Source organism: Panicum virgatum, chromosome 4K (genome assembly GCF_016808335.1).
Source record: "Panicum virgatum strain AP13 chromosome 4K, P.virgatum_v5, whole genome shotgun sequence".
Classification (NCBI taxonomy): domain Eukaryota; kingdom Viridiplantae; phylum Streptophyta; class Magnoliopsida; order Poales; family Poaceae; genus Panicum; species Panicum virgatum.
Window position 1 is genome coordinate 12,894,413 of NC_053139.1, and position 25,085 is coordinate 12,919,497.

The window sequence follows — 25,085 nt, forward strand, 5'->3', positions numbered from 1 at the left end:
TAGAAAAAATATTATTTTTAACAAAAAAACTAAAAAGTGGTAATATACTAATCTATATAATCTATATAGATGCACCCCATTGAGTGTCATAATTGTATTTCTCTCAATCCTCATGCTGCCACGTCATCAACCCACTAAGTGTCATGTTGTCACATCATCAATCCACTCAGTGTCATAATTTCTATTTCTCTCAATCATGTTTTTCATATATTTTCACTATGCTACGGTTCCAACAGCCAAACTTTTTATTTATCAGTTAAATATTACTTTATGTAACATATAGGTGTTAAAATCTCCTCTCTTTATTTCCTTCTATTATTACCTCATGAACGTTATTATCATGTATCCATTAAATATTAGTCTATTTAATATTAATAAATAAATAAATTCACATTTGTTTAAGAGTGTCATAATTGTATTTCTCTCAATCCTCATGCTGCCACGTCATCAACCCACTAAGTGTCATGTTGCCACATCATCAATCCACTAAGTGTCATAATTTCTATTTCTCTCAATCATGTTTTCCATATATTTTCACTATGCTACGGTCCCAACAGCCAAACTTTTTATTTATCAGTTAAATATTACTTTATGTAACATACACGTATTAAAATCTCCTCTCTTTATTTCCTTCTATTATTACCTCATGAACGTTATTTTCATGTATCCATTAAATATTAGTCTATCTAATATTAATAAATAAATAAATTCACATTTGTTTAAAAAAATACAAAACAATTAGTCTCATATGATCTTTCTGTCTTCTAATATTGATGCATCTCACTAGGAAACGTTAATTTATATTTCTCTCAAACCTCATTGCCACCAAACGATGAAAGGAGCACTCCTTCAGCCACCTTCACTATTTCTCTCGTGTTTGTAATTTAATCATCCAAATTACTATTTTTTAAAGTCTCTCTGTCTACCAATGCCACCACCACCCCTTCCACTTCTCCTGATTTATACAGCCCCAACACTTTATATATTTTGCCCGATTGAAACCATCAAAACGTTGCACACATTCTGAACTCTATTATTTCAACTTCAACATTTTTATCTAGAAGTCCCGCGGCGCGCTGAGTATTCAACTAGTTTTCTTGCAATGTTTTGGTTTCCAAAAAGAACCGACTGATCTGGACCTAGGCAGAAAACCTTCCCAGCCCCTTCACGGCTTCACCCAACCGGGCCGCGAAGCCCGCGTCGAAGGGGTTTCGGCTCAACCGAATCCTCCCCGCGCCCGGCCGCTCCTCGTCGACGCCGCCGACCAACACGACGTCTGGTATCACCCCACGCCACCACCGAATTCCCTCTCGCCGACTCAACGCTTAACCCTCCCGATGCCGCCGCCGGACTCCGCCTCCACGCGCTCCTCCCTGAGCTCCCTCCCGCTCGCCGCCAACCTGATGACGGACCCGACCCCCTCCCCAACCCCCGCCACGCCGCCTCCCAACCCCCTCGCCGCGGCCTCCTCCTTCCTCCGCCACCACCTCTCCCGCCTGGCCTCCCACCTCACCGCCCCGCGCCCGGCCCTCGCCGCGGCGGCGACCCGCGCGCCGGGGCCCCAGGGCGCGTCGCTCTCCCTTGCGCTCGCGCCCGACGAGGTCGCGCGCGCGCTAACCGGCACGCCCGTCTTCACGGTCTGCAACTCCAACAACGAGTTCGTGCTCGTTTCCGACCCCGGCACCGGCCTCCGCTCCCTCGGCCTGCTTTGCTTCCGTTCCGAGGATGCCGACGCCCTCCTCACACATGTATTCCCCCACTCTCTCGCCCCAGTTCGCGTTGCGGTTTCGTTTTGGATCCCCCCCCCCCCCGTCCACTAATGGTTTGGGAGCTTGTGTGGTTTAGGTGAGGACGAGGCAACCGGTGCTAGGGAGGGGAGCGAAAGTCGTGCCTATTACACTTGATCAGGTGTGTTTCACTCGTTTTGTCCTGTCATCAATCATGTCGAGACTTCATGAACAATTTCACATATGTATCTATAGTCTATGGTTATTAGGGTTTATTCAATAATTTTTATAGGGAGCTTGGGTTTTGCCTGAAGCATGAGAAACTTCCTAATTATTGGAAGGCATCCTAGTAATTAGCAACGTGAGAACTGGATCCTTTTTTTTTTGGAAAATGTACACCAAGGAAGAAAATCTTCTCTCACAAATTCTAGTAGTGTCTAGGAATTGCTTGCCTGTTTCCTATTTATCTAGCTTAGAGCTGCCTTACAGGGCATCCTACTCAAGCTTTCAGTCATTTGTGTGTCTGCATCGGCATTATGTTAATTGTGAACCAGACTGATGCATTTCTATGTTTCACAGTGTAAACATATATCTTACACTGTTGCTTCTGTATGCAGGTTTATATGTTGAAGGCCGAAGGTATCGCATTTCGGTTCTTACCTGACCCACTTCAAATAAAGAATGCACTGGAGGTCTGCTTTTTTATGAACTTTGAGGCTCATTGCTCTATTTTGTTATCTGAACTTGGACTATCGTACCTATCTATAGTATCCTCCCCTCTCCCCTGTAGTCCCATCATGACGAAAGTAGAACTCAGTTCATCTGATAGACCTCAGCTCTTGAAAGCATCAATTATGCCACTATGTCCTCCACAGTTAGAACAAAGTATTTTGTATTTATGTTGCTCCCTTATTATTATTTTCTCTGTTATAAATTGTAGAAAAGGAATGGAGCATGTATGCCTGTCTTTGCATTACGTATAACTAACGGATTTTAATATCAATTTCCTTGAATATTACTGGCACACAATGGATTGACCATGACCAATTGTAAAATCACTAGTGCATTAGCAATTGTCATACGCTTACGTAGAATCTGTGCATAATTGATCTGAATTCCCAAAAAGGCACATCTATATTTATTAGTTCATTATGTTTCTACAGTTCAAAAATAAACTTTTTCTTTGAAGAAAGAGTGAAATGCATGAGCAGCCCTTAAACTTGCAATGGAGTGTCAACAGGTCCTCGAACTTCGAAAAAAGATTCGGGTCCCTAAAATTGTTAGATGTGTCAAGTGTCATTAGGTCCAAAGTTCCCAAAATGTCTCTACGGTTGTTGATGTGGCATGTCAATATGGAGATCTTGTATTGACAAGTCAAAATCATAGGGTATTTTTTTATTAAAAAATCATAGGGTATTTTGAAACTTCATCTGCAGTTTTTCGACCCCTATCTGCAGTTTCAAGTTCATGGACCTGGATGACACTCCATGACAAGTTTAGGGGCTTCTGGCAAATTTTCACTCGAAGAAATTTTAAAACTTTGAGCAATGCCAAGTGACTCACCTATAGGCTGTCAGACAGCCTACATTTGTGATGCATAGTATCCCTTTACCATATGCCTCGCTACTAGAAATGCACATAGAACATGTGAAGTATCATAGTAGAAGGCGTTGAATCTTTCTGGTTCTCCTTGATGGATTAGTTCACCTACAATGATTCCCCATAGTGCACATTTATAGTTTCTACAATTCTTCCTGTAATTTTAGGTAACACTTACTTTTGTTGATGACTCTAGCTAATTTGAAACCTTGAATACGAAGCATGTGAATTATCATGGCCTCCAAGACTTCCTGAATACAATGAAATGGTCAATCATTTATCCTTGTGACATATATTGCCCTTTTATTTTTTTTTCAGTTGAAATCAGGCTTAACTGGTTTTGATGGTGTTCCTGTTTTTCAGGTAATATTTCTGGCTCTATTGTTCTACTAGAAGTTTACTTTGTAATATTGGACAGTATTAAAATTTAGTTTGTCATGAGTCATGTTAATTGGATGTGATGAGTTTTCCTTGTTATGCATGTTGAGCGGGAACATATTCTTGTATGTAGTAAAAAAATATTTATGATTCAGTAAATGACATTAATGTCACACTATAAAATTAAATTCTAGTGACTGCTGGGTTAGATTATGTACTAATCAAAATTTTGATATGTGCCTTGACTTTAGAAACTACTAATGCATTTAACTGTTGGTAAAGTTAATGAATAATTCAGCTCTGAAAAAAAAGAGTTAATGACTAATTTGGTAAGCTCTGGGAGAAAAAACGGTTAGATACTGAAATTGTTTACCTTTTTCTATGATTTACTTGCCCATCCCTATTTATTATGAAAATCAATAGCACACCCATTCCAGTCTCATCTTGTGAAGCAGTGTAGTCATACTGTGCTGTCTGCAATCAAACTTCCTATTTTTTCTTTAGAAGTTTATTATATTTCTCAACTTTTGTGTTTTATCCAAAAGTGTGACCATAACCCTGTTTTTTCTTTAAGTGGAATTCTATAAATAAATGGTTTCTGGTATGAAAGAGGGACCACCACATGGCACGCGAACACTACCAACAGAAAAGTAAAATTTCTTACAGCAGGGTGTTTTGCAGCATTGTAGATAAATAACTCCCAAGATGATTGGGGTTTGGTCTAGCATCACTTCATCAGAATAATCTCTCTTTTCTGAAGATGCTCAACATTTTTCTTTTGAGATATTTTTGCAATTCCTTACAGTTTTTTTTACCGTTCTGCTGTTTGCACAGCTAGACTTTAGATTGTGTTTGCTGATCTTGACTGTCATAGTCCAAACGTCCTTAACATTGAAAACTTCCATTTCGTACAGTCAGATCTGCTGGTTGTGAAAAAGCAGAAGAAGCGCTACTGTCCAATATATTTTCAAAAGGTTTGCAAGGCTGCATTTCATATCTGAGTAGTGTACAGTCCTAGTTTAGGTCTTCACCACTTTCCTCTTGTTCAGGAAGACATAGAAAGGGAGCTTACAAAGGCGTCTAAATCTTCAAGAGGATCAGCCTTGTCTAAGCAAATTATGGCATGTAGTTGTATAATTGATTAATTGTACTTTCCTTTTGGTTTCATGAAAACTACTCAATGCTTCTATACCTTTCCAGGTTGGGAGTTTGGAGGATGTCCTGAAGAAAATGGAGGTAGGATGGAGATAGAAAATGCTTATGCACTTGTACTGACTTTGTTGTTCTTACCACCTGGCTTTTGATTCTGCAGATAAATGAGAGAAATTCAGGGTGGGATGATTTGATCTTCATTCCCCCAGGGAAGAGCCTCAACCAACATATCAATGAGGTATCAGCGTGATTTTGTTCCACGGTGATGGCTCAGGGTTTGAACACGACACCATTCACTTGAGATGCTGTGATGGCCAGCCAATAAAAAAAAAGTCAAATAGCTGCCTGAGCTTTCTTTTTTTTAATATTTATTATTTTGGTTAGCCTTGTCGAGGAAATTTTTCATCAACTAATAAAAATATGGTTGTGAAATAGTTTCTATTCGTAAACACTGATGTGTGTTCCCCAGGAAGACTGATAAAAGGTTTGGATCGTAAATGGCTAGATTACCTTGAAATATCTTGTTTTATGAAAATAAACTTTCTGTTCTCGATCACTAAAACATTTGACATTGACACTTGGTACTCATGGTACAGCCTCTAGCTGTTTAGTTGCTGAGAAGTTGAACTCTGCTACTTATGGCATCTTGATCTAAAACTGAAACAAAACTCGTCTCTTGATTTTGTTACTCATTCTGCGTTGAGTGAAATGCTTGTTTCTGTGGTTGCTATGAACGTATAAATTACAATTACGGAAGGGTTAAATTAGGATAATTGCCGTGGAATTCACTCGAACACGGATTTCATGACCCATTGACGGGTGTTAAAGCTATATTGTTTCCACACTTTTCGATCAAAGAGATGGTCAACAAAGAGAATATCTTGGGCCACTACTGATGTGTATAATACCTACTAGTTTATACTTGCAGGGGACGTAGTTCCCTTCCAAGAATTTTATAATCTCTACTAGGGATGCAAGTGGGTACCTATTGGTGTTTTTGGATTTCTCATTTTAATTCATTTTCTCTCTCAAATTAATTACGTAGTATGCCATTCTAGTTCATTTCATTAAGTTTTGAGTCGACCCAATGACCCAAAAAATGTGAGACTTGCATCTCTCCACCATCATTCCAGCTTTCCAGTTCCGTCAATCAACTTTGTCAAATTTTGCTCTGGGTACACTTGTCGACCCAAAGAGTATTCATGGGTATTCATTGAATACCCATTATTTTTGCTAATTAATGGTATTCAAATATATAATTAACTATAAATGCTAAAAAAACAGGTGTATAATGGTAGGTAGTCAATTTTTAATACCCATTGTTCAAGTGCTGGGCCCGCCTCCTGCTTGCATTAGTGTCAGATTGCAAGGAACTCACTGGTTTGTTTCAACGCTGTGGACGAAGAAGAAACATCCATGGTTAAGCTCGGCATCCAATTTGCCGTTTCCTTCCTTCCATTTTAAAATAAAATGGGAAGTATTCCCTCTGTCTCAAATTATTACTCGTTTTACCTTTTCTAGATACATAATTTTTTATATCGATATATTGATACATATATATTATGTCTAATTTGGGGTGGAGGGTGAGTTTTTCTAGATACATAAATTTTTATATCGATACATATATATTGTCTAATTTGGGGTGGAGGGAGGACTAACTTTTTTCTCGAATGGTGGGAGAACTAACTAGCCCGTGCTTTTTGCACAGATGCACAATAAAATTTATGTATATAAATTTGCTAAAACGACAAAGTATACCTGTTTAGGAACGAATAGCAGCCAAATTGTTTACGAATGAATAGCAGCCAAATTATACTAGGCCGTCCCGACATTTGGAGCGCCACTAAGCAGCCGGAGTCGCATGCATGATGATGATACCACCATTTCTGATTTCTAAATGCAAGGTCGCAAGAATCGCAGCTAGCAGATGGATCTGTTGCCAAATTTGCCATGGTTGACCTCTCGACACCTACCCACAACGAAACAAACCGGTACTAGATTTCGACGAACGCGTGGCGTCGGCGTGCCATGGGTTCCGTCAGAGCGATCCCGGGAGAGCGAGATCTCCCGCCGCCGGATGCAGAGAAACGCCGGCCGTCCCGCCTGGGGACCGTCACTGTCGTCTTGTTGCTCGCGTCGCCGCTGCTGCTCCTGTTCTTCCCCTTCGGCGACCGAGCTGTCGTCTCCATCGCCGCCGATTACCCGGCTTGGCAGCGCTTCAAAGTACAAAGTATACTTGCTCTGCTCCTTGAAGCTTTGCCACCTCGGTTTTCACGGTAATGGCCTCTGTTTCATCCGTCCATCCCTTTTTCCAAATCGCAGGCTCCGGCAATGTGCCGTCGTCGTCCAGGAGAGCGGAGCGCGGCGCCCACGACCGGCTCCTCGGCGGTCTCCTCTCGCCGGACTTCGACGCGGCGACGTGCCTCAGCAGGTACCAGGCGTCCAAGCGCTGGAGGCCGTCGCCGTTCCCGGTCTCCCCGTACCTCATCCAGAAGCTGAGGCAGTACGAGGCGAACCACCGGCGGTGCGGCCCGGGCACCGCCAACTACCGCGCCGCCATGGCGCAGCTCATGTCCGGCCGCAACGCGGACCGCGCCGAGTGCAAGTACGTGGTGTGGCTGCCCCTCCAGGGCCTCGGCAACCGGATGCTCAGCGTCGTCTCCACCTTCCTCTACGCGCTGCTCGCCGGCCGCGTCCTCCTCGTCCACGAGCCCCCCGAGATGGCGGGGCTCTTCTGCGAGCCGTTCCCGGGCACCTCGTGGGTTCTGCCGCCGGACTTCCCCTACACGGACGGCTTCTCGGCCGACGCAAAGGAGAGCTACGTCAACATGCTCGAGAACAGCATCGTCCGCTCTGACGGCGGCGGCGGTGGCGGCGACGACGGCGCTCTGCCGGCGTACGTCTACTTCCACCTGGAGCAGATCTCGCTCCGGCTCCAGAACCACACGTTCTGCGAGGAGGACCACCGCGCGCTCGGCAGGTTCGGCTGGATGGTGCTCCGGTCGGACAGCTACTTCGCCGTGGCGCTGTTCCTCATGCCGGCGTACCGCGGCGAGCTGGGCCGGATGTTCCCGGCGAAGGCGTCGGTGTTCCACCACCTCGGCAGGTACCTCCTCCACCCCGGGAACCGGGCGTGGGGGATCGTGGAGCGGTTCTACGACGGGTACCTCGCCAGCGCCGACGAGCGCCTCGGCATCCAGGTGCGCCCCGCGCCGTTCCTCCCGATCACTCCCGAGGTCATGTACGAGCAGATCGCCCGGTGCGGTCGGGAGCACGGCCTTCTGCCGCAAGTGACGGGCGATCCGGGTGCCCGGCCGCCGGCGAGCGGCGGCGCGGCGAAGGTGAAGGCCGTGCTGGTGGTCTCCTTGAAGCCGGAGTACTACGACAAGCTGCACGGCGTGTACTACACCAACGCGACGGCGACCGGCGAGGTGGTGACGGTGTTCCAGCCGAGCCACGACCAGGACCAGCACACGGAGGCGCTGGCGCACAACGAGCGCGCCCTGGCCGAGATCTTCCTGCTCAGCTACTCCGACACGCTGGTGACCACGGGGTTCTCGACGTTCGGCTACGCCGCGCACGCCCTGGCTGGGCTCCGGCCATGGCTGCTGCTGCCACCGGACCGGAACACGATGAGGGCCGAAGTTGCCTGCGTGAGGTCGGCGTCGGTGGAGCCGTGCCTGCACTCGCCGCCGTCGCTCGTCTGCCGGGCGGAGCAGGACCTTGATCCGGTGGCGCACGTTCCATTCTTGCGCCACTGCGAAGATGTGTACTCTGGTCTCAAGCTGATTTAATTAGTCATTCCCTGAATTGGAGATGGTGTCCATATATTACTAGTGTGCAAAACAAGAATACCTGTTAAAAAACTAGTGAAAAAAATCCCCAGAAAGTCAGAAACACACCAAAGGAATTCGAATCGAATCCACAGAATTTTATTCTTTGTCATTGCCGTTTCACTCAGGGTCAGGGTGAACAAGTTTGAGCCCCCAGCTCATGTCCTCGCAGTGCTGGACATGGGGCACCAGCTTCCCCGTGTCGGCGCCCTGCTTCGCCCGGCAGTCGTAGAAGGGCGGCCCGTGCATGCAGGGCTCCATGGACCGGGCTCGCCGGCACGGCGGTGTGGGCGCGGTGTGGTTCTCGGGCCTGAACATGACCCACGGCGTGAGCCCGCCGAGCCCGCTGCCGACGTACCCGAACGTCGACCAGCCGCTGGTGACGATCTTGTCGGTCATGCCCAGGAGGTACATCTCGGCCAGCGCCTTCATGTCGTGCGTCGTGTACCCCGAGAGCTGGTGCTCCTCGTGGCTCGGCTGGTGCACGCTCACGGCCTCGCCGGTGGCCGTCGCCGACTGCCAGTACTTCCACCGGACGTTCTCGTAGTACCACGAGCTCAGCCCGGTCATCAGGACGGCCTTCGACCGCGCACCGCCGGCCGCCGGCGGATGGCGCGGCTCCTGCATCACCACGTCGGGGAGCAGGCGCTCCTGCGACGTGCAGGCGAGGATCTGGTCCAGGATGTGCTGGAACGGGGCGTCCCCGTCGAACACCCTGATCTGGATGCCCAGCCGCTCGTCGGCATTCCGCAGGTAGGCGTCGTGGAACCTCGTGATGAGCCCCCACACCTTGTTGGTCGGGTGGAGGAGGTAGTGCGCCAGGAGGTAGAAGACGGCGTCCTTCCGCGGGAACAGCGCGTCGAGCTCCTCCTGGTACGCCGGGTTCAGGAAGAGCGCCGGCACGAAGTAGCCGTCCGTGCGCATCAGCAGCCACGGCGCGCGGCGGAGGAACCGCTGCTCGTCGTCGCAGAAGAAGAGCTTGTCGTGGTAGGTGCACGAGTGGTCGAGGTCGACGAAGACGTATTGGCGGCGGCGGCGCCGGGGCACGGCGGACGACGCCGCCGCGGCCGGGGCCGGGGCGCCGTCGCCGTCGCCCTGCACCAGGTACCGGTAGCTCTCCGGCACCTCGCCGGTCAGGTTCTGGAGGTCCCGGACCGGGAAGCTCCGCGGCAGCAGCCACGACGCGCCCGGGAACGGCTCGCAGAAAATGTCGCCCGGCGACGTCGTCCGGTCGAGGAGCAGGGCCCGGCCCGTGAGCACGGCGTAGAGGAACGCCGACGCCATGGCCAGGATGTTGTTCCCGAGGCCCCGGTACGGCACCAGCACGAGGTACCTGCAGGCGGCGCCGTCCGAGCCGTCGCCGTCGCCGTGCCAGGAGGACCCGAGCCGCGCCGCCGCGGCCCTGTACGCCTCGGTGCCCGGGCCGCACCGCCGCTGCAGCGCCTCGTGCTCCCGCAGCCGCTTGACGAGGTGCGGCGACGGGGAGCGCGCCATGGCCTTGCGGTAGAACGCCGAGTGGTAGCGGCTGAGGCACGAGCCCTCGTCGAACCCCGGCACGAGCAGGCCGCCGAGAAGCTTCTCTGCATTGGCATTTGCACGCGGAAAATCAGTGCCTACCCGTGAACAGAAACTCTCCTCGACGATCATGGCGAACAATTCGCTTCCTCCTCCAGATCTCCTTGCGATCGAATTAAACATGCGATGCTCGGAAGATTTCTTCAGCACCACATCACGCCATGGCGGAGGCGGCGGAATATTGCGGTGTACCTTGCGTGGATGTGGGCGCAAGTGGCCAGAAGGAGGCGGCCGTCCACGGCGCGTCGCGGCGGCGGCTAACCGTGGTCATCAGGACGGGCAGCGCGACGAGGCAGACGGCGAGCGCGGTGACCTTTTTCCTGGCGATCCATGGCCCTGCGTCCGGCTCCACCGTACCCTCGTGTGCCTCCGCGCGCCGGGCGTCCGGGCATTGCTGCGGCGGCCGCTTGGTTATGCCAGCGCCGACCACGCCCTCCAGGGACATTGTTATCTGGCCTGGCGGGCGATGCGTTCTTCTCGGCGCCCGGCGGAAATCCCATTCTAAAATAAGATTTCCAGGCGTGGCTTCTTTCTTTTAATTGGAAGGGAACTAAAAAAGGATAAGCTGAACAAAGGAAATGTATCACGCGGATTTTCTCATGGACTGATACACTCTCGATCACGTCACCACGAGAGCAACTCCAATAGTCTAACAGTCTGTACTATAATCCTGGCTAAATTTAGAGTTTTAGAGGGCGGTAAAAAAATAAAAACCTTCATAACTGGTACTCTTCAAATCTTGACTATCCATTGTATGAAATAGCAAGCTATGATAATTAGCGGAGAGTTCTTCTCGACTGCTATAGCGCGCTATTTAGTATAACGGTGTTATAGCTGTAGTTGTTGAAAAACGCTATATGCCGCTATAGCGCGCTATTTTGTAGTATCCATAAGACCATAACCAGATCACCTCCAAGGCACCGAGGCCGCCGGCAGTGGCGGCGTGCGGCCGGCGGCGGAGCTCCCCACGTGCAGCGGCGACGGCCGGCTGCGGCGTCAGAACTCCCTCACGCGGGCGGGGAGCGCCGCAGTGTGGCTCGCTGCGGCGCGTGGTCGGCGGCGACTCTCGCTCGCGCGGTGTACCGCTACGGCTCAGCTCCCTCGCGCACGGCGGTGTTTTCCCCCGGCGCGGCCTCAATGCTTGCCTGGGAACGTGGCCTGCAACAGAGCTCCCCAGGCACGGCCTCGGTGGAGCTTACTCGCGACATTGCTGGTGGCACGAAACGCAGTAAGGTCGGCAACGAGGGTGAGCCTGATAGCGAGGGTGGAGAGGGACGGTGAGAACGGGACCGAGGTGGGTGTCTGCCGCAGCCTAGCATACGGGAGCGGCGCGGGCACGTGGGCGGGAGCATCGCTGGCATGAGCGGGCAGGAGCGGCGAGGAGTGAGTGCAGCAGGGAAAGAGAGGGGGCGTAGGAATAGGTGCGCCGGGGGGAGGGGGGAGGAGGAAGATGGCGAGGGGAGGGCGCTCCGCAAAAAAGGCTAGTGTAGGGGAGGAGATGGTGAGCTGGATGGCGAGCAGAGGAAAAAGGAGAGTGTTGGACGAGGTTTCACATTAGTTTCTTTCAATTTTGTCTAGCCAAATCAATTTATCTAGGCTGTTGGAGTTGCTCTCAGTGATACAAACACGTCATCGCTAGTACTGCGTCGTAGACCCAATAATGTAGAACTTGTTTGCATGATCGAGTGGTTCGGACGAGGCCCCGTTTGGTTCCGGACGGCTAAAGTTTAGCCCTGTCACATTAAACGAGAATCTTACCATTTAGAAATATTAAATAAAATTTGTTTATAAACTTTTTGCACGTATGAGTGCTAATTTGCAAGACGAATTTAACGAGCCTAATTAATTTATAAGTTGCTACAGTATAGCATCTCACTCATCACTTCTTTCTGGGCCAGAAGAGGAGCCTGGAAAGTGAAAAAAAAGGTGAAGATGAGAAGTGAGGAACCAGAATGTGATTTGTGTCATTGTGTGTCCTCCTATTTATTCATGTTTTAAGCACTTAGACGCACTTTTCTTTTGAAAAACAGAGTACCAAGTGCTCACATACATGTACACACTTACACCTATAAATTTGTACTAGAGACTACCAGCGTATGTTGGGATTGATGAAATCACTAAAAACATCTCGCTGCGGACGAGCACGTTACCTACCATTGAATGAATAGTATCATTCCCACTCGTTTCAGTCTAGCACTTGATCCAGGTAGACAGATTCATTCAGAGAGAGAGAGAGAGAGAGAGAGAGAGAGGAGAGAGAGAGAGAGAGAGAGAGGAGAGAGAGAGAGAGAGAGAGAGAGAGAGAGAGAGAGAGAGAGAGAGAGAGAGAGAGAGAGAGAGAGAGAGAGAGAGAGAGAGAGTATGATCAGCTCGCCGTTGTGAGACTTGTAGTGGTGGAGTCTTAGGTTTCTTTGTTCTCTAGATAGATTCCCCCAAGTTGTTTCTTTCATTACTCTTTCTGTGTTGGTGATGTACATTGTATTCCCGTTATCTTCAAAAGGAGTCTTGTCTCGGAAACACAATTGTACTTGTAAATCAATGTGATTGGTTATATGAACAAGTTGTATGCGAAATGTCTTTGGTCCAGCTATCACCTATAATCAAATATTTAGTAGCCGTTAAATTTGAAATTTTATAAGGAACTAGGCGTATAGCCCGCGCATTTGCGCGGCTAGTATTGAAAATTCAAAAATTTGCATGTCGTTGTATTTTTATTTAAAGATTATACTATTTTTTTTTACCATACATCATCCTGTTCATTATCGTAAATTATGTCTTATTGTTGATTAAAACAATTCAACTATGATCTACCTATAATAACAATTTGATTTGTTGAGCATTAATAACATTATGCAGATAATTATTCTTATTTTTATTTCATTTTGATTGATTGTTGTTAGCTTTAGTTTTTATTAATAGTAAATATTTGTAACTGATACATAGCTAAATGGTATTTTATATTTAATTTTTTATAATGACATTGGTGGGTGATTTTTAATTAGGCACAAGAGTATTTTAGGCTAATTTTTATCTTAATGGCAGTGGTGGGTAATTTTTATTTCTCTATTTTTCTCCGATTAACGTGGGAATTTCTAGGCCTTGAGAGCGAACGTGGAGGCTCCGTTTGTTAGCCAAATAATAAGATAATAGATTTGACTGACATCAACACTTATTATTTTTGCTAAAATTTGTCAAGTTTATAAATACCATGTAATGTATTGGATGCTTATGATTGATTTCCTTATGCACAGTGGTTGGTGCCAGCAAGTTATTAGCAGGCATTTGAGGTCCCTCTCACTGCTAGTTTGATAGTTCTTTTGTGACGCTATAAAGGTGGGTAAGGTATTTAGGGTTAGGCTTTTTTTTAACAAATAAGAGAGATGAACAAGTATTGATTGCAATTCGGCTAATATTTTCACAAAATCATAACACCGCTAATTTAGAAACATGTTAGATCTTCAAACTTGGCAAATGTTTGATGCTTTTTCTAGGATATCTCTTTTTTCTAGCATAGTATCTCCTTTGAGAATGGCCTCATGCGTGACTTTTACTGATGCTTCCCCTCTCACTGCTAGTTTGATAGTTGCAGCCAACTAAATTTTTCAGTTTCACATGGCTCGCACAAAGATTTGTGCTGCACTGTTGCTGGCCTCTGACGACGGCAGCTAGATTGCTGATTGGCTGCTCACATGTCCCAAATCTTAATTAGTGACCCATTGACGATCTGTACGCGTGCCATCTTCAGACCAACGTAGTAGAGCGCATTGTTCAGCGCACGTCGCGGCATGCACGGACGCTTCTCGGAGCGCCGTTCCGGAGTGCTGGGCACGAAGGCACCACGATCCAAGCAGAGCTTCCCTTCCTACGCGGTTGACCTGTTCCCTATGAATCTGTTGCTGTTACGGTCAGGGAGGGAGGGAGAGAGAGCACGCCAGGATCTCGCGGTCATGGCGACGCCGAAGCGCGGGGCGCGAGCCGCCGGAGTTGTCAGGATCGCCTTGCTGCTCTCCGTCCCCCTACTTCTGCTGCTCCTCCTCTCCGGCGACCGGCGGCTGCTGATGGCGTCGGACTCTGAATTTCTCGGCCTCATAAACAGGAAAGGTAAATTGCTTTCCTTTCATTTTTTCCCCTAATAAGTAATAACACTGGGTTTCCATTTTTCAGTCCATTTCCTAGTACTAGTTGTGCTTTCGCCGACAGAGAATTTCTCGTAGTTGCTCACCGCCGAACGTTGCCACGTGCGCGCGCGGTGAGAAATGGAGGTAGTCAATCACTAGGTTAAAATTGTCTGCAGACTAGATCTCGTCAGCTCACTTAACAATAGTAGTTCTTCCCGGGAATGACGAATCTCAGATGCGGATTCAACGCCGGTTCCCAAGATTAGCATTCAGCAGCCGCATCATGTAAAATCCCACCCCTCACTCTCGAGCTCCGGCCCACCGACACCGGTCACTCACCGGAGCTAGCTGCTGCGTTGGCACGCCACACGCACCGTACCTTGGCACGACACAGCAGAGGTAGCTAGGTTGGCACCAGCCACCGGCGTAGCAAATGCGGCAGCGTGAGGCCAAGTTGGGCGTCGACGCCGCGGCGGCACCGTGGAAAGAACCGCCGCCGCCGCCGCCGCAGCGCTCGGCTGCAGGCCGATGGCTGGACGCCGAGGCGGCGGCGGCGCTGGGGTTGGCAACGCGGACCAAGAGGGCGCCGTACTGCTCGGTGCTCAACGTCGTGCTCGCGGCCTTCGTGCTTACCGTGCCGACGATGGTCATCCTCCTCGGCGCGCGCGCCAGCGCGCCGCCCGTCCGGACCATCAGCTCTGCCGACGACGTCGTCCGCCGTGGAGGTAGCAGGCTAAAGCCTACAGCTATAGTTGGTGTTCATGCCACGTTTAACTTGGTCGTGCCGTGCTGATCAATGCTGTGCGCCTGTGCCTGCCGCATATCATCGCTGCACATTGCATCGTGACCTGCAATGAAAATGTACCAAATGTGGATCACCACGGGATCATCTTCAACTTGCTGACGGTTCCATTTTGTTGTGTCAGTTTCAGGTGAAGAAAGATCTTACGACAGGCTCCTCGGCGGCCTCTTGGCAGACGGGTTCGACGAGCGATCCTGCCGGAGCCGGTACCAGTCCGTCCTGTACCGTCGCAGGCCCGGCAGACGGCCGGCGGCGTACCTCGTCTCCAAGCTCCGGCAGCAGGAAGCCCTGCAACGACAGTGCGGCCCGGGCACCGCGGCCTACGCCCACGCGCTGGAGCAGCTCCGGTCGGGCAAGAGCGGCGGCGACATGGCCGGCTCGCAGGAATGCAAGTACCTGGTCTCCATCTCGTACCGGGGCCTCGGCAACCGGATCCTCGCCACCGCGTCGGCGTTCCTCTACGCGGTGCTCACCGGCCGCGCGCTCCTCGTCGACCCCAGCAACGAGATGGGCGAGCTCTTCTGCGAGCCCTTCCCCGGCACGACGTGGCTTCTGCCGCCGTCGGGCTTCCCGCTGGCGAGCTACACCAACTTCAGCGTCGCCACCGCCGAGAGCTACGGCAACATGCTGCGGAACAACGTTATCCGGACCGACGCCGCCGCCGCCGCCGGCGACGTGCCTCCGCCGGCGTTCTCGTACGTCCACCTCGACCACGACGCCACCGAGCAGGACAAGCTCTTCTTCTGCGACGAGGACCAGCGGGCGCTCCGGCGCATCCCGTGGCTGGTGATGAGGACGGACAACTACATCGTGCCGGGGCTGTTCCTGGTGGCCGGCTTCCGGGCGGAGCTCGGCCGGATGTTCCCGGAGCCCGACACCGCGTTCCACCATGCCGCCCGGTACCTGTTCCACCCGAGCAACCACGTCTGGGGCCTCGTCGCGCGCTACCACGACGCCTACCTCGCCGCGGCGGCGCGCCGGGTGGGCATCCAGGTGCGCGTCTTTGGCTCCCAGCCCGATTCGCCGGCGCTCCTCGAGCAGATCACCCGGTGCGCGCAGAGGGAGCGGCTGCTCCCGGAGCTGCTCGCCGCGGCGGGGGACGACGACGACGGCGACCCCGTCGCGCCGCCGAAGAGCCGGCGGCGGAAGACCACCACGGCCGTGCTCGTCACCTCGCTCAAGTCGTGGTACTCCGAGCAGCTCAAGGGCATGTACTGGGAGCGCGCGGCGGCCGGCGGCGAGGCGGTGAGCGTGCAGCAGCCGAGCCACGAGGAGTTCCAGCGGTCCGGGGCGAGGTCGCACGACGCCAAGGCGTGGGCGGAGGTGTACCTGCTGAGCCTGACGGACGCGCTGGTGACGACGGCGTGGTCGACGTTCGGGTACGTGGCGCAGGGGCTCGCCGGCGAGAGGCCGTGGGTGATGTACCGGCCGGACAACGAGACGCACGTGCCGGACCCGCCGTGCGGCAGGGACGTGTCCATGGAGCCCTGCTTCCACGCGCCGCCCTTCTACGACTGCAGGCTCAAGCGGGGGGCGGACACCGGCGAGATCGTGCCGCAGGTGCAGCACTGCATCGACATGAGCTGGGGCTTGAAGATTGTTCATCAAGGCTGATGCTTGTGCGTTGGTGATGGCGTTAGTGCAAATACAGAGAATGTTTGTTATTATTAGGTCTCGGAACACTGATTTCTTGTTAAGCCAATGCAAAGTATGTTGTGTTCACTTGTTCGATGATAGTAAATGACAGCAGGTGTTGGTTTTGAGCTGAAATGCATGCGAGGTTTGGGATTGCATGACCATATCTACGTATGTTATGCATGATTATGCTTTGAAACTCTTAAAAAGAAAAAAAACACCGCTTTGAAACTCTCTTAAAAACAAAACACACACAAAAAAAAGAACGAATGCATGAGAATTGAGAAATAATAATAAATTGGACACAATAAGCTTTAACACCCTTAACGGTATACCATAAAAACTAACTTGGTGGTGTGATCATAAGTACTTGGCCGCATAAAAACATGGTGTTGTCATCATAAATACTTGGCCGTCTAACCATAAACCCTAGCTTGCGGCTAGTTGAAATTTTGAAGACAACAGAATATTCAGCTTCTCATAGTGTAAGCTCATGATTATTTGTAACATACAATAGTTTGATTATGGGGACACTGCACAAACACAAATAAACTTCTTGGCCTATCTTGCTAGTGACTGAGTAAAATACATGGGCGGTCCTTAAACTTGTCTCGATGTATCATTTAGGTCCCTAAATTCTCAAAATGTATTTTTAGATCCCTAAACTTGTCCGCAGGTGTCATTCGGGTCTCTACACTCTCAAGATGCATCTTCAGGTCCCCAAATTTGTCTCAGTGTGTCATTTCAGTCTCTAAACTCTCAAGGTGAATTTTTGTATCCCAGAAAATTTCCATTAATCAATTATATTCAAAATGGATAGTTTATTAAACTATTTTTAGCCACTTAATTTAGAAATCTTATCACTAATACCATTTTAGTTTTGAATTAGCTGCTTATTAATCATACATCATGGGTTAATCTAGATCATTTGATTTCAACGATGGATATTATAGCTTTCTCGTTTAACATGGAGATATCATTGCTAATCCTCAATATTTTCTACTAACTATTTATATTTTGAATGTGCTTTGTATAAATTTATTAAGATAATTTGTTCCCATTCTCAATAAAAATCAAAATAGCAATTTTATTAAATTTGAAGTAGAAAAAGAATTTTATATTAACTTAAAGTAGCAAAACAACATTTATATTAAATTAAAATAGCATCTTGAGAATTTAGGGACATGCATGACACCGTGGGACAAGTTTATGGATACAGAAAAGTATTTTGAGAGATTAACGACCTATGTGACACTTTGAAACAAGTTCAGGGATATAAAAATGCATTTTAAGAGTTTAGAGACCTAGATGACATACCAGAACAAGTTTAGGGACCATTGTTGGACTTGAGTTAACTCCTCCAATGTGTTGCAATCTAAAGCCTCTTGAACCAATCGAGAGCCACACCTTTAAAATCCGATTAAATAAACCCCATCCAATGAAAATGAAACAAAAGAAACCAAATGGTAATCACTAGATCCAACCAAAAAGATCAAGCATCAAATTAAGTTAAACAATAGATCAAGTTTCGCTGGAAATATTTTGCATCTATTACACCTTCAGTCAAAAATATAAATATTTTGTGGCTTTCAAGTCTAACAAGAAATTTCCTTAATCTGAATCAAAATTTGTAAAATTTCAAAATTGAAAGTCTGAATCTGAGTTGAAGTTTTGTGGCTTTCAAGTCTAACATGAAATTTCCTTAATCTGAATCAAAATTTGTAAAATTTCAAAATTGAAAGTCTGAATCTGAGTTGAAGTTTCTGGATCGAGATACTTGCTATGGAAACGTTTATATGCGATCTGACCTTGAGGTTGAAATGGAGGAGCACTATAAACAAGGTTGAAATAATGTGCGTGTATCAGGATTCATGGTAGATGGCTACATGGACGTAGCTAGTCTACTATCGTATTGAAATTATTTAGCTTGTGCTGTTCATTTTTATATCCAGGAGTCACTCGTTTCATTCCAAAGGTCTTCTTTGACCATTGGAGGAAGATCAACATCAATTATTTTTATAACCAACAAAACTGAACGACCGTACTCAGGTACTGTACACATGTATTTTTTTATATAAAATTAAACACGATTACCAAGAAAAAGGTTCATAAATCAACCTACTAGTCCCCAGGTCAAATTAGAGCGGGTAAACAAGGCCCACTTTCCAGAGATTTATGGGTTAACAGCATCGATGACCATCGGATTTCGGGGGCAGACTTTTGTAAACAAGACACGTTGTTCAATTCACTGGCAACATTTCTCCGCATATTTTCCAGCTCATTGCTGCGTAACGTTCAAACCAACGCCGAAGCACAACGCACTAGCACAAAAAGAACAATGCCAGTTGGTACGAGAGCTTACTTTGATCATTGTTTACACTTAACAAAGGCAGGCCATGTTTAGTTCTTAAAAAAAAATATAGTATCCGTCACATTAAATCTTTAGACATATGCACAGAGCAATAAATGTAATTAAAAAAATAACTCATTATACAGTTTAGATATAAATGACAAGACGAATCTTTTAAATATAATTAGTCCATAATTAAATATTAATTATTAAATAACAACGAAAGCGTTACAGTACCAAAATCCAAAAATTAAAAAAAAACAAGGCCTTACCGATTCACCTATTCGTAAAAGAAGCAGACACAGTTACTCCGCATTTCGCATGGGGAGTTCCCCCCACAAAACCCATGCATGGCAGGGGACTCGATGGCAAGCACACATCGAAATCCGAGCACTATAGTTGTTGTTCAGAAACCAAGGTCTCCATTCCCAACTCCAGAGCTAGGTGCATCGTGGAGCGCCGACAGGGATTGCAGCGCCTGCACGCTTGTGCTAGTTGACTTGCATCGAACTTCTTCTTCGCTCAGTCAAGAAGCATAAAGGTGAGCTCCGGCGCGCACCGACGACAGGGGGGCACCGGCGCCTGGAGGCTCAAGATAGTGGCGGCTCTGCTCGTCAGCTGCTCGTGCAGTCCATGGAGGCGAAGAAGGTAGCAGAGGAGCTCGCCGACGCCAAGCGAGGGAGCTGGCCGGCGGTTATCGGCGTGCTCGCCGTCGTCGTGCTGGCCGTGCTCGTCCTCAGCGGGCGCAACGCTGGGGCGCCGGTGGCCTGGGTTCAGACTGCAGCGGCCAGCTTCCGCCAAGGTGAAGTTCTGTTCAGTGTTTCTGCACTTCATTTTGTCAGTAGCAGCAATGTTCTATGTAGAGGTTCTATTGAGTAATGACACGACCATACAATCTTGCGCGTGGTTGTACGTCGAGACCTTCTAAGTTTAATATTTAGGAGTGGCTGTGGTTGAAGGTCGACCAAGACCATCGAAGTTTAATTTCTTGTCGAGACAAACGTAGATGCCTATTTCTTGTTAACCAAAAGCCACTTAGTTCCTCCTTTTTTTTTTGAGATCAAGTTCCTCCTAGTGGTTGAGTTTTCTTCAAGGTTTTAGAACACGCACATCTTTTCTTAGCAGCTTCCTACATTCTAGTCTAGTCACCTAAAAGTTGCATAGCTCTTGGTTGATGGAATTCTGAACTTATTACGATAAGGTTTTTTTTTTTGCGACCGTGCCTGAGCACGTATTTCATTAAGTGGACGACAATGAGGTTGTAAAGAATGGATTTGAGTTTGTACTAGTTCTTAGTGAAAGAAAATAGGACAATGAGAGTTCTTCTGAAATCCCTCATTATTTCGCAGGTTCCAATGACCTCCCCTTCTTGCACCCGAGGGCGGCGCGCTACGACAGGCTCTACGGCGGCCTGCTGGTCGACGGCTTCGACGAGGAATCCTGCCACAGCCGGTACCAATCCGCCACGTACCGCCGGAACCCCGGCCGACGGCCCTCCCCGTACCTCATCTCCAAGCTGCGGCGGCACGAGGCCCTCCAGCGGCGGTGCGGCCCGGGCACCGCCGCCTACAGCGCCGCCCTGGAGCAGCTCAGGTCCGGCCGGAGCGCCGCGTCGCCGCCGGAGTGCGCGTACGTCGTTTCCATCTCGTACCGCGGCATCGGGAACCGCATCCTCGCCGCCGCGTCGGCGTTCCTGTACGCCGTGCTCACGGGCCGCGCCCTGCTCGTCGACCCCGGCAACGAGATGGACGACCTCTTCTGCGAGCCGTTCCCCAACACGACGTGGCTGCTGCCGCCGGCGGGCTTCCCGCTGCCGGACTACGCCAACTTCAGCGTCGCCACCGCCGCGAGCTACGGGAACATGGTGAGGAACAAGGTCGTCGTCAGGAGCGACGGCGACGCTCCCACGGCGGCGGCGCAGCCGCTGCCCGCGTTCGCGTACGTCCATCTCAACTACGACGCCACCGTCGAGGACAACTCCTTCTTCTGCGGCGGCGACCAGCGGCTGCTCCGGCGCATCCAGTGGCTGGTGATGAGGACGCCGCTCTGTTCCCGGAGCGCGATGCCGTGTTCCACCACCTCGGCCGCTACCTGTTCCACCCCAACAACCACGTCTGGGGCCTCGTCACGCGCTACTACGACGCCTACCTCGCGGCGGCGCGGCGGCGGGTCGGCATCCAGGTGCGCGTCTTCGGCGGGATGCCGGACTCGCCGGAGCTCCTGGAGCAGATCACCGCGTGCACGCGCAGGGAGGGCCTGCTCCCCCCCGTGCTCGCCGCCGGCGAGCCGATCTCGCCGGCGTCGCGAGCCAGGTCGTCCACGGCCGTCCTCGTCACCTCCCTCAAGTCCTGGTACTATGAGGAGCTCAAGAGCATGTACTGGGAGCACGCGACGGCCGCCGGCGGCGAGGTGGTGAGCGTGCACCAGCCGAGCCACGAGGAGTACCAGCGGTCTGGCGCCAGGTCGCACGACCGCAGGGCGTGGGCGGAGATTTACCTGCTGAGCCTGACCGACGTGCTGGTGACCAGCGGGAGGTCGACGTTCGGGTACGTCGCGCAGGGGCTCGCCGGCGTGAGGCCGTGGGTGCTGTACAAGCCGGCGAACAGCTCCGCCGTGCCGGACCCGCCGTGCGGCCGGGACGTCTCCATGGAGCCGTGCTTCCACAAGCCGCCGGGCCACGACTGCCGGATCAAGCCGCAGTGGGCCGACCCCTCCAAGGATGTGCCGTACATCCAGCACTGCGACGACGCGAGCTGGGGGCTGAAGCTTGTGGGTCAGAACACATAGGATGCAGGGATCGAGGTGGGAACGTGAACCTCACATGTCAAGGACCCAAGATGTATTTTATCTTGACACATGGTAAAAGTTAACTTTTGACTAAGTTTCTAGGTCATGGGTACAAGTTGTTGAATAGCCGCCCACAGCTTAAATTTAGTGTGGATGTATGTTGGATCATCATCATGTAACTGTAGAACTTGATACATTAAACATATGTACTTACAGTTTGATTACAACTACCCATACTTCTAGAAGTTGATATATGTAGTCAAAGTTAGAAGGATTTGACTTAGAACAAAACTGAATGACAAGTAATATCAAAAGAAGGGAGTATAAAATTAAGATTTCCACAAGGAACGTCTTGCTTGTGTACTACACATTTTATTCACAACACTTGTTGTTCAGAGTTGAGCATAGAAAATTAAGAATGTAGATAAAATGACAATCTTACAATTAATTAATAACCTAAAGTGATACTGCATAAAAAATTAACGGTGCAATTAAAGGGAGGTGAGACTTAAAAAAGTATGACAAAATTGCCTAGAAGTTTTAGAACAACAAATACTTTGAAGATTGTATAGAAGAATTAAAAAGCAAGTATTTTGAATTGAGTGGTGGGAGCCAGGGGGTTGGGATGTTTAATGTCTATTGTCTAATAGTATACATAGAAAAGCTTTCCTCCTATTTTGAAAATTTAGATTTTTTAAAATATGAATCATATAGGAGACAACTTTCTGGTGTTTTTCTCTTCAAATTTATATTTTAACTTTGTCACGCATTTGCATAAACTATACATCACGCACATTCTAAATTAAAATTTGCATTATGTCGTGTAAAGCTCATTTAAGCAGTCACTACCAGAAAACGGAATTGCGTTGGCGGCCAAAAACATCAAGAAATATAGGAAAACCGTCAAGATAATTATTCTTGGCAGCCAACTGCCAAGCAGCCACATGATTTTGGCCTAACAAGGCATGTGCAGGTGGATTATGCAACACTATTTTGGCCCAATTACTTCATGTGTGGATGGGTGGGCCAATGGGGTGTGGCCATATACTATTGTTTTTATTTTTTTATTTTGCTTTTCTATGTATTTTTCATGTTTCTATTTCTTTCCTTATTCCTTTTCTCTCATTTCTCAATCAACTTCTAGATATTTCTCTCTTATGTAATATTCTTATCATTCATTTATATTTTTTGTAATTGGATCTAAACAAACATATTCTTGATTCTTCCTGTTGTAGAAATCTATTTTTATTGTCTCACATTGTGAATTGTTTGAAGCATGAGGTGTTTTACAATCTCTAAGTTGGCTCGGTACTTGGAGAATCAGGCTAAACAAAAGCAGTGCTAGGAGGTTTGGCCCAAGAATTGTAGTAGTTTTCCGATTTGGGTCATTGGATAAACATCCAAGAGGCTTGGGGGATTGGATAATTTTACAATCTGGACCCACCCTTGGATTGGGTAATCACACTTTTGCAAATCCCCCTCCCACCCCCTGCGCCCCTCCCCTTGGATGTTAATCTGATGGTACAGATTGGAGTTTTCATAGTTTGTCCGGCGAGGTTGGTTTGCACCTGATATGTTCCCTTCTTTTAGGGAACGTATCAGATGCAAATGAACCTCTCCGTGCAAACTATGGAAACTTCAATTTGGGTCATTGGATAAACATCCAAAAGACATGGGGGATTGTGTAATTTTACAATCTGGACCCACCCTTGGATTGGGTGATCACACTTTTGCAAATGCCCCCTCCCACCCCCCGCGCCCCTCCCCTTGGATGTTGATCCGATGGCACAGATTGGAGTTTTCATAGTTTGCACAGAGAGGTTGATTTGCACCTGATACGTTCCCTTCTTTTAGGGAACGTATCAGATGCAAACGAATCTCTCCGTGCAAACTATGAAAACTTCAATTTGGGTCATTAGATAAACATCCAAGAGGCATGGGGATTGGGTAATTTTACAATCTGGACCCACCCTTGGATTGGGTATTCACACTTTTGCAAATCCCCCCTCCCACCCTCCTGCGCCCCTTCCCTTGGATGTTGATCCGATGGCACAGATTGGAGTTTTCATAGTTTGCACGGGGAGGTTGGTTTGCACCTGATATGTTTCCTTCTTTTAGGGAACGTATCAGATGCAAACGAATCTCTCTATGCAAACTATGAAAACTTCAATTTGGGTCATTGGATAAACATCCAAGAGACATGGGGGATTGTGTAATTTTACAATCTGGACCCACCCTTGAATTGGGTGATCACACTTTTGCAAATTCCCCCTCCCAGCCCCTACGCCCCTTCCCTTGGATGTTGATCCGATGGCACAAATTGGAGTTTTCATAGTTTGCACGGAGAGGTTGGTTTGCACCTGATATGTTCCCTTTCTTTTATTCCATGTAATTGCATTACTTTTATGCCGATTTGACATTTATTTGTGAGATGCACTCAACAATTTGTGATTCAAATTTTTAATTGCATGACTTTCAAATGTTCAATTAGCATAATTAAACAATAACATTTTTGAAAATCAAAATAAAAATACATTTGCAATAGAACTTATTATATTTTAGTAATTCCAAACAAACATAATTTGAACACATTAAAAGCGTTCTTAAAAAAACAACTTTTGAAAGTCTAGCACTTAAAGTTTTTAACGACGTTGCTAGAGTCGGGATGTCCGATCCATCTGATGCTCCATTGGTGCATCGCAACATCAAAGAATAACGTCTGCAACATATAGAAAATAAACTTCTATAACATAGAAAATCAACGTTGGCAACATAAAAAATAAACTCCAATACAAATGTTTTTTTCCTAAACAATTGCTTCGTCATTTGCTTCTGATTAAATACATAGTCTCTTCTCTCTTTGAGCACTAAAATACCTAACGGCCTAGTATGTGAGGTCCGGGGCTACAGCCCGGTCTGGCCCGCAAACGCAATTGTCCACGACTCCTCTGCCTTGTCGGTGCGGGGACGCCCGATCGCATGGAGGTCGGGCGGCTGTGACCTGTGAGGGCGAGGCAACCGGGGCGCCGCCGCTGGGATCCTTCGGCGCGCTACGGGCTCCGCAGGTTGCGCGCGGCGTGGCTTCGCGCGCGCGCCCAGGCCGAGGCCATCTGTTTGTGGTGCGTCGTG

At 48.7% G+C, this 25,085-nt stretch overlaps 4 protein-coding genes and 1 pseudogene across 4 annotated transcripts; 4 read left to right on the plus strand and 1 right to left on the minus strand.

The window, feature by feature from the left end:
- The first annotated feature begins 1,259 nt into the window (after nucleotides 1-1,259).
- LOC120703193 (probable fucosyltransferase 7) lies at nucleotides 1,260-8,697 on the plus strand. The gene is made up of 7 exons (XM_039987204.1): nucleotides 1,260-1,748; nucleotides 1,846-1,908; nucleotides 2,345-3,689; nucleotides 4,619-4,678; nucleotides 4,754-4,940; nucleotides 5,017-7,086; nucleotides 7,179-8,697. Exons 6-7 carry the CDS (start codon nucleotides 6,885-6,887, stop codon nucleotides 8,648-8,650), a joined length of 1,674 nt encoding a protein of 557 aa, XP_039843138.1. The 5' UTR covers nucleotides 1,260-1,748; nucleotides 1,846-1,908; nucleotides 2,345-3,689; nucleotides 4,619-4,678; nucleotides 4,754-4,940; nucleotides 5,017-6,884; the 3' UTR covers nucleotides 8,651-8,697.
- Nucleotides 1,338-5,334, plus strand: LOC120701908 (protein TIC 22, chloroplastic-like). The gene is made up of 7 exons (XM_039985710.1): nucleotides 1,338-1,748; nucleotides 2,345-2,419; nucleotides 3,645-3,689; nucleotides 4,619-4,678; nucleotides 4,905-4,940; nucleotides 5,017-5,094; nucleotides 5,326-5,334. Exons 1-7 carry the CDS (start codon nucleotides 1,338-1,340, stop codon nucleotides 5,332-5,334), a joined length of 714 nt encoding a protein of 237 aa, XP_039841644.1.
- A 112-nt stretch (nucleotides 8,698-8,809) lies between the features above and the next one.
- LOC120701909 (galactoside 2-alpha-L-fucosyltransferase-like) lies at nucleotides 8,810-10,709 on the minus strand. The gene is made up of 2 exons (XM_039985711.1): nucleotides 10,440-10,709; nucleotides 8,810-10,264 (listed from the first exon to the last, which is right to left on the minus strand). Exons 1-2 carry the CDS (start codon nucleotides 10,707-10,709, stop codon nucleotides 8,810-8,812), a joined length of 1,725 nt encoding a protein of 574 aa, XP_039841645.1.
- A 4,106-nt stretch (nucleotides 10,710-14,815) lies between these two features.
- Nucleotides 14,816-16,811, plus strand: LOC120705071 (fucosyltransferase 2-like). Its single transcript, XM_039989606.1, has 2 exons — nucleotides 14,816-15,150; nucleotides 15,325-16,811. Exons 1-2 carry the CDS (start codon nucleotides 14,816-14,818, stop codon nucleotides 16,796-16,798), a joined length of 1,809 nt encoding a protein of 602 aa, XP_039845540.1. The 3' UTR covers nucleotides 16,799-16,811.
- A 2,991-nt stretch (nucleotides 16,812-19,802) lies between these two features.
- On the plus strand, nucleotides 19,803-22,176 carry LOC120701910 (annotated as a pseudogene).
- Nucleotides 22,177-25,085: the final 2,909 nt, after the last annotated feature.